Genomic DNA, 13,445 nt, shown 5'->3' with positions numbered 1-13,445 from the left:
TAATATACAAAATATCTGGAAGGAGCTGCAAAATATTATATTATAAATAAAAGACTCGTTTAAGCACATCATTAATATTATTGAACATTCCTGTAAATCTACGGTCTGGCGTCACCATTTGCGATCTATCAAACGTCGTGCGTTAAATTTAAATCCATTATTGCTTTTAAAATCTTAAGCTAAAAATATTTATGAATGTAAACATGGACATGCAGAAAGTAAAAACGTAATAATAATGTATAGCTATGGTTACATACTCTTCCCTTAAATAATATTTGTTTATCCTACTTAACTACGTCGTTTAAAGTAAAAACTTTGTATAAAAGTACTAACAATCTACCTAGTATTACCTTTTCTTCATTAACAATTCGTCAGTTAATTAACTACATCAAACAAGGAGATCTGTTTTATTTTTTGAGTGTACAAATATTGTATAATGTTTTTTTTACTCTGCCACTTTTACTTAAATTAATATAAATGATTTTAACTGAACCTATAAAACTTACAAACATACATTTCTTTATATGTATAATATTAATAGTCTTCTATGTATTATAAAATTTCTTTGCATAATTGAAAATATGCATTTGATTGAAAAATCTAATATCATCTTCAACGTTTGGCACACTTTATTCACGTAATTACCTAATATTTACATTTATAACTCTTATCTACAATTATATCATTACTGTTCTTTGGCTCTGTTAGCTGTAGACTTGTTAAAAGGCAAGTGAAAGAAAAAAGTAGCATTTTAATACAAATATTAGACAATCATCTCAGTAACACCCTTACGAACTGAACTTATAATTCGTTTTTTAGCATTAGAAAAAAGGAAAAGCAATCTTGACGTGTCTTTATATTGAAAAACAGTTTTTAAAAATTAGTGACTATTATTTATGAAAGGCCGGGGAAGGCCAAGGATAAGCTACATAACACAAATAAAAGAAAAGGTAGCTGTAATGTCGTATAAGGAAATCAAGGAGGCGGCCCTGGATAGAGTCAAATGGAGAGAGCTACACCGACAAGAGTCCAACTCTTAAATTTACGACGACGATTTATGAAAGTTAAATAATGTAAATGATTGTATGTGATTTATAATTATTTCATTTTTGCTGTGACTTAGCTTAAAAGTGTTTTTCAATAAAAATACACGTCAAGATCGCTAACCCTCTTTCTAATGCCAAAAAACGAAGAATAATCATTACACGAAGGCTATGTACCTAACTGTTTTAGCTAAATAATTATTACTGCGACTGAAAAACAAAAGAAGTTAGAAAATACTTAGTGTATGTTTGCCAATTCCGCTAATTCATGACAATACAACAATAGTAAACTACCTTAGTAAGTTGTTCAAGTAAAAAACGGCTAACTTACAATAGTAAAAGTGGAATAATATCTATACTAGCATGTATAAGCCGAGACTTTTGTCACCTAACTAATGATAAGTTTAACCTAGAGCAATAAGGCACAAGGAATGCACGAGGATATTTCTTATTACAAAATATCAACAAAATCCATAACGAACTATTAAAATTTCTAGCTGTTTATTTGTAATCAATGTTCCTAGATTCAATTGCACAAGTGTGCTCACGTCGAGCTTAATAGTAGAAGATAAAAAATACTATAGGTACTAATTAATGATATCAACTTTGTGTGATGGATCTAAGTAAATATTTGATAATATTTGATTTATAATAATTATAATAAATCGCAGCCTAATAATTTATTTTTTATATCTTAACTTACATAACTATCGAGTGCCTACTTTTATTACGATAAGGAAATAAAATGCTTTCTCATGGTTAATTAATAATTACATAACACGAGAACTGGGCCTAATCTACATAAAATCGTTTCTCATTGCCGATAGGCCATGATAGGCCGATTATGGTTCTATCAGCAAAGACTCGGCAGGCGCAGGCAGCTGCTAACCCGCGAACTGCCCGTCAACTCGCGGTGCCAACGATATAATCGTAGGTACTCTTCGACTTAATTAATACTCCTTTTCGAAATTATTCTTGTATCATGGATATTTTCGAAAAGGAGTATTTCAATTCAAAAAAGGGGGAAGTGCGGTGTACGGCTGGTGAGAGGTGGGCTCCACCTTGACGACGACGGGCTGTGCGAGGTCCGCGTGGCGCTCCGGCTCGTAGCCGGCGTGCTTGTCCGGGAAGTCTTCGGGCGCGGCGTAGCGCGGCGCCTCCTCGTGCAGCGCGCACGGCGGGTACTTGTCCTCGTGCTCGTGCGCGCGGTACTCCAGCTTGTCCTCGTGCGGCTCGAGCTGCGGCGAGTGCGCCGCCATCATCGGGTAGTCGCGCACGCCCAGCGGAGGCGGGCTGCCCTCGCCGTACTCGTAGTGGCGCGGTGCGAACATTTGTCCGTCGTGCCCGTTCAGCACCGTGGTGTACGAGTACGCCGGCTGCGCGTTGAAACCCGGGTAGCCGCCGCCGCCCGACGACAGCAGGTGGTGCGAGGGCAGCTCGTACGAGTGCTGGTAAGACCAGGAGTCTGCCGGCGCCGGCATGCCGTTCTGCGGGAAGGCGGGCAGGTTGCCGCCGATGCCGGAGAAGCCGCCACCGAGGGTCGTGGAGCTCGGCGAACTTGAACCTATGTACCCAGTTTTCCGCGGAGGTTCGCGCTTTCGCCACTTCGCTCTTCTATTTTGGAACCATACCTAAAAGGTAAGTAAAAATTTAAATAATTGTTGCGCTATAAATAACGTCACTGGGACCGCTTATTTTTGGTATAAGAAATAAAACTCTTATATACCTGTACTCTTGATTCAGACAAGCTAAGCTTAAGCGCGAGCTCCTCTCGCGCGAACACATCTGGGTAGGGCGCTCGCTCAAACGCCCGCTCTAGCTCCTCCAATTGGTATGCCGTAAATGTTGTCCTGAGAACAAACATAAAAATAAATTAAAATTAGGTGCTGGTTATCAGTACCTATCTAAGTAGTCCGTACCTGTAGGTACTTACGACTACAAATCGATTCACCACTATTAACGTGATAGACAAGCTAATGGTTTTGTTAATAACCGCCATAGCTTGGAATTTAATCAAGTAATCACATAACTCGTGCAAGAGTTAAATAAGTTCAGCGTACAAATTGTATTACGACAACATTTGAACAGCCAACAGGTCAACACGCACGAAACGTGGACAATTAAAGGACCTGCATAAATATGAGCTCAATTAGATATTCACAAATAAATGGATGTTATCAGCGCATCCACCATCTGACGCGTGCAATATGGCTGCGGGCGCACGCGACGCGCGGAAATTGATTGAGCGTGAAACGAAATGTACCCCACGGAGAACACTAATTGCTGCCTGCCAATAAAATTGAGAGTATAGCTATGCTATTCAATTTTACCACCCATATTACCCGCCGTAGTCGCCTTTTCGTGAGGGATGTTGCGAAATTCTTGTATGTACCTATATCAACATATTTAGGTACGTAACGATGAGTGTTTCTTAGAAATGAGAAGAGAGGATCACTCAAAAACAAAGCCACTGTAACGTATTCTGTCCCCTTCAATAATCTCTCTCGAGTCACTCTGAGAACTGCTATCTAAATCAATTCCGATACATAAACTAGTATCTACATAAAATATCAACATACCCTTATTTTCTGGACCGGGGTTAGACGAATGCGTGCATTACCCTATTAAGCTGCCCGGGCCGCAGCAGCCGAGATGGCCGGCGCGATAGAGCAATTGCCCTCCCGTCGACATACGGGTAATTAATTGCTCAGACGGTGTTGGCTACTGGGGTGTTGTTCCGATCAAATGCCAAACACACGCTTAAGGCAACCCAGTATTAGTGTTCTCAAGCCCGTAAAAACTATGCCTAATCGGAGATCTTACTGTTACTGGCGCGCAAGGATATATCAGCCCTCAACAAACCGCCTGCATAGGCGTATTGATGGTGCGCGTTAAAATGTTCTATGTTGTATTAGTTATCTTAGTCTTGGATCTTTTTGATTGTGCTATTGATATCCATACCCTGTTTCTTTGGCACCCCTTCCTCATTTCATAACATGTAACATTTCATAACGGAAACAGTTTCTTATTCAGTTAAATAGTTTCCTTATTGATAGATCCTCCTTCCTTTTTCCTTATTCCTTATAGAACTGATGACTTGCCATTCCACTCCTTTGCCTACAAGTCAGTGTCACGCGAGAACAATATAAAATATCATGAAGACCGACAAAACCAATTATTCTAAGAGGATATGCTTTCTAATGTGCCTCTGTCGTAATTGATAAAGCAAAAACCGTAAATAATAAGACGATAACACTATTGTTGGTAAATTAATAATAACACCCCGAGTGTAAGCTAAGCATTGAGGATAGTGAACGACCGCTTCTCCTACAAACGTAATCTCCATTTCCCTATTTTGATATTGACGTCATAGAAAATATTTTACACAATTTATTGTATATTAACTATGAAACGAAGGGGTGTTAGATGTTATTTCGTTATTTTAACAAGCTTTTATTTAATTGCCCTGTTAGTTAGCTAAATGTAAATCGGGATGTTACCCACAGGTAACATCCCGATTTACGATTGAGCTAAATTTTTGCATACATATGGAAATCGCATGAGAATGCAATATGTATTATGAAGATTATGATGACTTGGAGCTGATCTGATGATAGAGACAGGACCATGCTTTGCTTGGCCATGGGACTCTGTGATAAAACAACTCAAACTAATTGTGTTTGTGGTTGTTAGAATCGTCTCGATGAGTATTAGGTAGTTGCCTGTGGAAAATAAAAGTACAATCAGCAATAAAAGCTTGTACTATAAATGTAATATTGGTAAAAAACTTATTTTAAATATTAGGTAGGTATAAGTAAAAGACAGGAGGTTTCAAAATAGTGTATGAAATTCCTTTATCGCTTCTATCACTTATAATAATAAAAAAAAGTCAAAGGGGTCATTTACAGACCTACTTAGATACATCAAATTGCGTACAAATATTTTCTTTAATGTTAATATCCAAGGAGGAAACTGGGGCCTCTACATTTATATGGAGAAACGATCTCGCGAAAAAAAAATATGTTGCCTACTTTATCAACCCCGTTTTTTGCTTATGTTGTCCAGTTTATAGATTACCTATTATTGAGTCAATAAAATTTGGATGCAAAGGAATCCACCTACCATATGTTCTCATAATATGAAAATCATTGAATTAGCTATGCAAATAATATTGGGGTGCGTTGCGATGAGTTGAACATTTAAACAGGGGTCGCACGCGCCGCCACCTGTGATCGCGCGTGCCAGCACTTCACCGGCGCTGCAATTTCTATCGTGCTCGATTAGTCGTTAGATGTATCGGAGCGGTCAACGTGCTCACAAATATCTGAACGTCAACTTGTTTGGAAGGCGTTAGTGCGTGAATTTTTACAACGAGTTAACTTCAGAAAAGTCTTAAAAGATTGTTATATGAGACTGTGTTTATTTTCAGTTTCAGGTAGATACATTGTTATACTACATGTTTAATTGTTTATGCAATCAATTGAATGCATAGCATTAGCACCGATCTATATCATAATATTCATAATACTTATTGTCATCTAATTACCTATATATACCCTACCCACTCATGATTGCGTCCAATTCAATGCTAAAATTGCAACGGAAATCGCGTGTCCAGAGTCAGTTTTTCAATATCAGTAGGTATCTCGGCTCATTCTCGGATTACGATACATATATCCCTTAATTTTACCCAAATTGGTACAAAATAATCGCTACAGTACACGTTCAAAAATATATGTCATGATCATAATGTAGGTAATTGATCTGTTGGTCTGTTTGTTTTTGGTAAGTTATTTAACCTTTTGAACGCCAAACGGCGCATCCATTTGCTGTGCCACTGACGCCACGGGGGTGAAATTTAGTTTTGTGATTAAATAATGCCAACCTAAAAGTTGGACCCGGTTATGTCCTTAAACTACGTCCAGGACCCGGGTATGTCCTTAAACCACGTCCAAGACCACCGGTGGACGGGCAGCAGCATCCCTCAAATTCGGTGTACTCAACTGCGATCGCCAACCCGCCTGCCAAGCGTGTCGATTATGGCATTCACCCCCCAAAAAAGGGGGAGGCCTATGTTCAGCAGTGGACGTCTTATGGCTGAGATGATGATGATGGTGAATCTAAAAGTGGGGTGTTATTCAGTAGATTTTCATCAAAAAACGATCGACGTCAAATGCCGTCTTTGGCGTCATTGTCACGATTTTGCGTTGACGTCAATTGCCGTCTGTGGCGTTCAAAATGACTGTACCTGAGTACTTGGCCCCCTAACGTTAACCTTATTCCGGTGGTATATATCCTAAAATGCCCATTAGTCGTATAAAATTATATTAATACTGATTGCGTATCGTATTCATACGTATTGAATGCGATGATATATGTATTTGTATTAACATGCTATTATTTGGAATTTTCGTAGCTGAAATACCTACGCATCTTGACTCGATCCGAAGATATTGTCTTGTTCGTAGCGCGTAGCATGCTACGAAGACGCTTGTAGCCTTTACCGCGCTTACCCGCATCGAAGTTACACACAAAACTTTTTGACAATCTTAAAATGTATATAATTATTTACTAATTTAATTTTGTACAAAATACGGTAGTTATAAATAGTTAGGTATATAATTCGTATATATATAATTGGGTATGAATAATTCTTATATCATACATAACTTTATATTCGCAATACTCGCAATAGCAACAAAAATAACAAAATCGCGGCGCTTGGCAACAAAGTACTTGCATACGAAATGCATGAATTGAAAAGCAATGGTTAGTTACAAACAAGATACAATAGGTATTGAAATCAGAGTTGGCCTCCTCTCACTCACCTAGTTTTCTTTTTCTTGATGCCATTGTTGTCGTTTTTCTTCTTGTCGCTCTTCTTGGTGGCGGTAGAGGGTGCGGGCGGGGGAGGAGGCGCGGGCGCCGGCGGGTGCGGCAGCGGCAGCGGGTGCTGCGGCGCGTGCTCCGAGCCCTGCAGCAGCAGCGGCTCGTCCTTCCGCTTAGGGTCGCCGAACACGGGCAGCTCGTCGCGGTACTGCAGCTCGCCGCCGGCGCCCACCACCACCTGCACGTGCCGCTCCTTGCCGAACTCGCCGAACATGTGGTCCTCGAAGCTGGGCTGTTCCATGGCTCCCCCGGGCTCGAAGGCGCACTCGTAGCGCGCGCTGTCCCCGCACACGTACATGTAGCCGTCGGCTGGCGGCGGGTGCGGGCCCGCTACCTCCGTTCCCACCTCGCTGGGCTCCGTCGCGGCGAGCTACCTGCCGCACCTCTAGCGTCCGCGTCTCCGACACCCGACACCGACCTGAGACCGATTTATCGACTGCTATATTAAACAATTTGACTTCATTTAGTCGGGCCCTCGGGATCGACGAACGCGCGCGCCGTTCGTTTCGTCGCGTCCGTCCCGGTTAAGTGACTTTAATCAACTTTAACGAACTAACCGAATTTGCTCTACGGTTGGTCAATTTATATTATCATAATATGTCGCTCCGCACGGCTTTTGGGCCAATGAGTAGGGCGACGGAGACGCGCTGCGTGCGCGCGGGTGCAGCATAATCGTTCGTAACGTTAGGTAGTAAGGGAGGGTTTTCGTTGCACACGCCGGGCGGTTAAGACCGCGGGTCGGAGACGAGCGGGAGCCAATAGCGGGCCGACAGAGCCACTCCCCCGGCCAGTCCCCCTCGACCGCCGGCTGCGGGCTCGGCGCTGCCGCCGCGGCCGAGGCGCACCATGCGGGATTCCCACAAGCACACCCGATATATTTGTTTGTCTCGATGGTATTGTGGGGCGCGAACACCCACATCATTATTGTAAAAGTCTATAGCACTTCATTGTAAATCCGTATCAGCGCAACTCATATGTCTCTTACATGATTTATAGCCGTGGGAACAGCGTTTAAGCACCTACACATAATAGACCATAACAATTGTCAAAGACCTGTTTTTGCAATTTTGTGTTTACCTATTTGTAGTTAGACAAATACTACCTACTAGTAGCTACCTACATAACATAATGAATTTCATTATTTTTAATTACATAAACTTTCCGGAAGCAGTCTTCATTAGGAACATCCAAAATCAAAATTGGAACAATGGTAATACCTTCCTTTTACTTCAATAAAGGAAAAAGGTGTTATGGTAAGAAAGATGTGTAGGTAAGACAAGGCTACGGCGCTGTCGGCAGCGGCACGCGGCCGCCGCGACGCGGGCGTACTGGGCCGTCCGTCGCCGCAGCCACCGCTTAATTATTCATTAACAGTTATTATTACTGGGGATTATTAATAAAACATTCGCCCTGACTATTGGCACTTAGATTAACGTCGAGGGAGTAATGGCGCATTTCAGCAATTTCGGTTGTTATTTAATTGAAGTCAATTTAGATGATCAGAGTCTATTTAGGTTGGTGCTGGCGCTCGCCACCGGGATCTCGGCTTCATTGGGCTTATTGGTGACTTTCAGACAACACGAATTGCACTCGCTGATGCACTTTGTCGCATACGGACTCGCGGTGTTCGTGGAAAGTGGGTCGACGTGACTGCGTCTAGTGCTGGCACACCTCCGTACCTACCTGTGTATTTTTCATGAGTGACCTTGTGTTCCCGTGGATTATGATTGCGTCAAGTTGTGGTGAACGTGCTAGGAACGGTTGACTCGAATGTGCATTGCATCCTGTGCGTGCATGCTGGCTCTCGGACATTTTGATGGATGTATGTCGTATGTGTCATACGACAGACGATGTTACCGGAAGTACCTACTGAGTCAGAAATCACTGGAAAAACCAAGTCACTGCCTCAGATCTAAGTGTAAAACAAGACAAATCCTTAATATACGAATATCTAGGTATGTATTTATATGTGATTACTGATTAGTCCCTAAAGGGGCCCACTGACTAACAGTCCGCCGGACGGTATCGGCCGGTCAGTTGTTCGGAACTGTCAAAATTTTGTTCTAACTGACAGGCCGATACCGTCCGGCGGACTGTTAATCAGTGGGCCCCTTTAAACTATGGATTTAAAGACGCGCCCGAAGGGCCTTAGCATTATGTCAAAGCTGTAGAGTCAGGCCAAGAAAAGTCTGCAGCGATTTTGATAGCCCACGCAGTGCAAGTGTTATTTTAAACGTCAAACTTCTATGAAATTATGACGTTTAAATAGCACTTGCTCTGCGTGGGCTATTAAAATCGCTGCAGACTTGTCTTTGTCTAAGTAAGCCCCCCAAGTATAATTTTGTCTAGATTTTCTGTTACTACTTTGTTGGCGGGATGATTGGTATGTGTCCGAGCCAACTAAAAGATTCCTAGTACTAGCGATCACTGAGCTAAACCGCGAGCAGACCGACGGACATGACGAAACAATTATAGGGTTTCTTGTTGACTACCTACAGATTCTTAAAAATCTCCCTCATTATGGAAAGTGTTTGTACTGTATTTATCTGGTTAGTAATCAAATATGAAATGTATTTAGCATTGCCTCGTACATTTTAAGCCAGCATCATTTTGGAAATCATTAATCTTTTCCGTATAGTTTGGTATCGTTTGCGAAAGCTTTATAATATTCATTCATTTTAATTCTTACATCTCAAGATGTATGTTTGATCTCTTAACTGTTTCTTCTATATTCAAACAAGCACGTTACTTTCCCTTAGCAAAGATCTTAGAAGAAAAGAACGAAAGAACGTACTCCTACCTTAAAAGCCGGCCACGCACTTACAAGCCCTCGGGTGTCCATGGGCAGCGGTAATCGCTTACCATCAAGCGATCCGTCTGCTTATTTGCCTCCTATATCATTCAAAAATTATGTTTAGGTAGGTAATATCTACATGATCTAACCCAGTTAAACTTAGACCAAGAAAAGTCTGCATCGATTTTGATATAGTGTGTGTGTTATTAAGTGTTATTTTAAACGTCAAACTTCTATGAAATTATGACGTATAAATAACACCTGCACTGTATATGGTATCAAAATCGCTGCAGACTTTTCTTGGTCTAACTTTATTAATGTTGCTTCGTTAAAAATTAGGTTTGGCAAAACTATCTACCGTAGGATCCGCAGAGGGAACCCTAGTTAACTTCTCCTCAACTTTTCCCAAGTGAAATATTGAAATAATTGGACCTATTTCTTGAATTAGGGAGATATCCATTGAATTTACAATAAAAAGAACTGCATAAAAAGCGTTCCAAAGTAAAAAAATCTAGAATACCCTAACTTTGCCACCCGACCCCAACATTACCTAGAATAGTTTTTTTATATTATGAAAATAAAATTATACTTCGGTAAATTTAATCAAAATCAAAATATGACAAATTTAATGTTGAATAAATAAACGTCCATGATACATATTATTGGCAACCCTTATACTTTTACTGAACTGTATCATTGATAACGGATTGTAAACTCAAAAAGAATTTAATTTCAGTACCACTTCGTACCTTGTCATAGCGACAATCAATATGAAAGTCGTACCTACCTAGGTACCTCATACTTACGAAAATATACTTAAATTAAATTCCTTGACTGTATGTCATCAGGTCATCACATTGGTTTGGATAGGGCTGGCTTTACAAATAAGACGCGTAGGTATAAGGAGTAAAAAATCCGACTCAATAAAAACCATATGGGGCGATGATATGGCAATGGCAACGTAAGGACTGTTCATTTTATTAAGCGGACACACAAAAAAGTATAAATTACATTTTTCTAATTCTGGAATCGCTTTATTTAGATAAATATAATAAAAACGGAAACCAACGCAAAACATTTTAATGTAAATATAGTATAATATAATAACATCGGTAAGATTTTCGTACTTTTACACGGTTGCGCCGTTCAAGTGCCTGCACATCAATTTTTGACACTTTTTGACAAGTTGTAAACAACATTCGTTTGAATTCTTTCAATGTTTTAGCTTCTCATCTACCCTTTTTTAAGTGCATCTTCACATTGGTCTAGTGCCACTCGATGGAGTGGAGCTCCGGGCAATTAGATGAGTTGACTTGTTTTTGAACGAAATCAATGTTTTTCAAATTCAGTAGCTTTACTTTCTGACCAGCATAGTGGGCACTTGCCAAATCAGGCCGAAATGAAGAGGTGACATTATGCGTCTGATAGACGGAAAGTACTCGTTATTAGATGCATTATTTTCTGTAAATGTCGCAACCAAAGTTCATGTCGCAAAATAGAACAAACTTTTTAAGGCCACAGGAACCAATTGCCTGCCAGACAAGGACTTTCTTCATGAATTGGTCAATTTTGATGTTACTCTCCTCGTCGAATATATGATCTTCTACAACGGCATGGTAGCATCAGGGCCATTGGTAACGTACTACAGCAACATTTTATGCATTTTCCGTTGTCCATTAAAATGCTACGAAATTTATCTTAATGTAAAATGTTGTACAGTTTGACGCTTCTTTTTTTCGATTGCTTTCGCTGCTCTGTAATTCTTTTGTCCATTTTTTTCTTTCTATGGGTCCATTTATTGTCCGTACTTCTTATATTTTAATCTGTGCCTACTCTAACGCCTGCTGTCTTAGGAATTTCGCGAACCGATAAGTAATTTATTGATTTTAACAGCCGCATGACAATGCTTTTGTTTCTGGATTGGCCGGGCCGCTTCTGTGCAGGGATTTTGTAAAATCTTCAAGCATATGATGCTCTCCAAATGTTTTAATTATTTTATTCACGTTTAACTTGGAAAATTTGTAGATATTTACGATTTTTCGCAGTGAATACTAGCCTGTGCATCCTAATTGCAGAACTAACTTGCTATGTTCCAAATTTGTTCGGTCCTTCGGGAAAAATATTTGACTATTATGGGAACAAATATGTGGCAATTGATAAATAAGGGATTGTTAATTATATTGTTATGAACTGTACGTCAATTGATTTTAAATTCGCCGATTAAAAGAGGTGTAAGAGTGTCCGCTTAGTAAACTGAACAGTCCTTACTATGAACAGCCCCTAGGTACTGAGTAAGATCTCGTATCTTAAATTATGTCATCTATTTTTGACCCTCCCCCCTAAAATCATCCAAAAATCATGCTTCGAATGACCCCGTTACCTCCTACGTCATGTTACCATCATCCGATGTCCAGACACCCCTACCCCCTTATTTGAAATTACGTAATTTATGAATAGCCCCCTAGACATATTAGGAGACACTTATTTCCTTACTTATAATTTCGAATTTACAAATAACAATAGGTATTACTGAATCGCAATTAAAAAGGGATTGAGATAGCTGTCAATCCATATTGATTTTGACGTAAGTGTATGGAAATCTGTTATTTCTAATCCCTTTCTGATCGCGGCATGATAATACAGTATACATTCTCATTTTGTTGCTGATTATCAGTAGAGAGTAATACTTATACTAATATCTCAGTATGTAGCTGGATATCAACAGGGAAATGGTGGTAACGCGAGGGACACTACCTATTTAATATTTATTTCAATTTATTTTTATTACTACTTAGGGTATCTATCTCCCGAAATGTGTATTATTTGTGGCAGTTACAAATAATTCGCATTTCGTAGCTAGTTACAAAACTCATCAGCTACATATATGCACACCTAGCATAGAAGATGTACATTTATTCTAACATTTTAATGTGTTGCACTTTTGCTTAAAAAATTGTGAAGTCAGGGGTGACTTAACTATAGTATAAATATCGTTTTTTAATAGGTGCATTTTAAGCACCTACACAAACCTCTCAATAGAAAAGGCTAAGTAATTTCACCTTGCAATTGATGTCCTTAGACATACATATACTATAATACCTAGTTTGTATCGTCAAGACAGATTTTATGGTACGAGTATATATGTAATGTATGTTTTCATAGGTACCTATAGGCGTCTATGTGAAGAATCATGTGACGGGGCGTAGGCGTCGCACATAAAATCTCTCTGGCGACGTAGCGAGCACAGAATCTGCCGCTCGCTCAATTGGACTCAATTGCTTTAATTGACTTCAATTGAAATGACCTCGCACGCACCGACTGTAACCCACCACTAGCCTGACATTTATCTTTTTTTGGAACTGACATAAAGTCATGTTAGATGAATATTTGTATACCTACCCATAATAAAATAATCGTCATGTTACCTATGTTAGTAATTTTTGATTCGTGGTGTCATTTTAGATCTATTATCTTATCAGATTTAATAATTATAACGGTTTAGACGTATTAATTTAGGTATAGCGAGAATAGTGTCAAATTTCCTGAAAATATTTATGTATCTGTAAGTTTACAATCACGCTAGTAAAATCTAATCTCGCTAGCTAAATTATTATCGGAGGGTATATCACTAGTTCAATTATAAACTTAACGTAACGTAAAAGTGAACGTGAGAATGTAAAATAACAGGTGCATAATATTAGTATCATGTCATAAACATT

At 39.7% G+C, this 13,445-nt stretch overlaps 2 protein-coding genes across 2 annotated transcripts in view; one reads left to right on the top strand and one right to left on the bottom strand.

Annotated features, from left to right (window-relative positions):
* LOC134679071 (nicastrin) overlaps nt 1–13,445 on the top strand; it is a 246,892-nt gene that overhangs the window by 139,257 nt on the left and 94,190 nt on the right. The gene's annotated exons all lie outside the window — the stretch shown is intronic.
* On the bottom strand, nt 59–8,150 carry LOC134678833 (retinal homeobox protein Rx-like). Its single transcript, XM_063537537.1, has 3 exons — nt 6,872–8,150; nt 2,770–2,893; nt 59–2,674 (listed from the first exon to the last, which is right to left on the bottom strand). The coding sequence occupies exons 1-3, from the start codon at nt 7,228–7,230 to the stop codon at nt 2,051–2,053; spliced, it is 1,107 nt and encodes a 368-aa protein (XP_063393607.1). The 5' UTR covers nt 7,231–8,150; the 3' UTR covers nt 59–2,050.

The sequence above is a fragment of the Cydia fagiglandana genome, chromosome Z (assembly GCF_963556715.1).
Source record: "Cydia fagiglandana chromosome Z, ilCydFagi1.1, whole genome shotgun sequence".
Taxonomy (NCBI): Eukaryota; Metazoa; Arthropoda; class Insecta; order Lepidoptera; family Tortricidae; genus Cydia; species Cydia fagiglandana.
This window is presented reverse-complemented; position numbering and strand designations above follow the sequence as displayed.

Coding starts and splice junctions, on each gene's coding strand:
- LOC134678833 (XM_063537537.1), bottom strand. CDS start 7,230: ATGTACGTGTGCGGGGACAGCGCGCGCTACGAGTGCGCCTTCGAGCCC. Junction 2,894..6,871: donor ATCAAGAAAAAGAAAACTAG/GTGAGTGAGAGG, acceptor GTTTGTTCTCAG/GACAACATTTACGGCATACC. Junction 2,675..2,769: donor TGTCTGAATCAAGAGTACAG/GTATATAAGAGT, acceptor CTTACCTTTTAG/GTATGGTTCCAAAATAGAAG.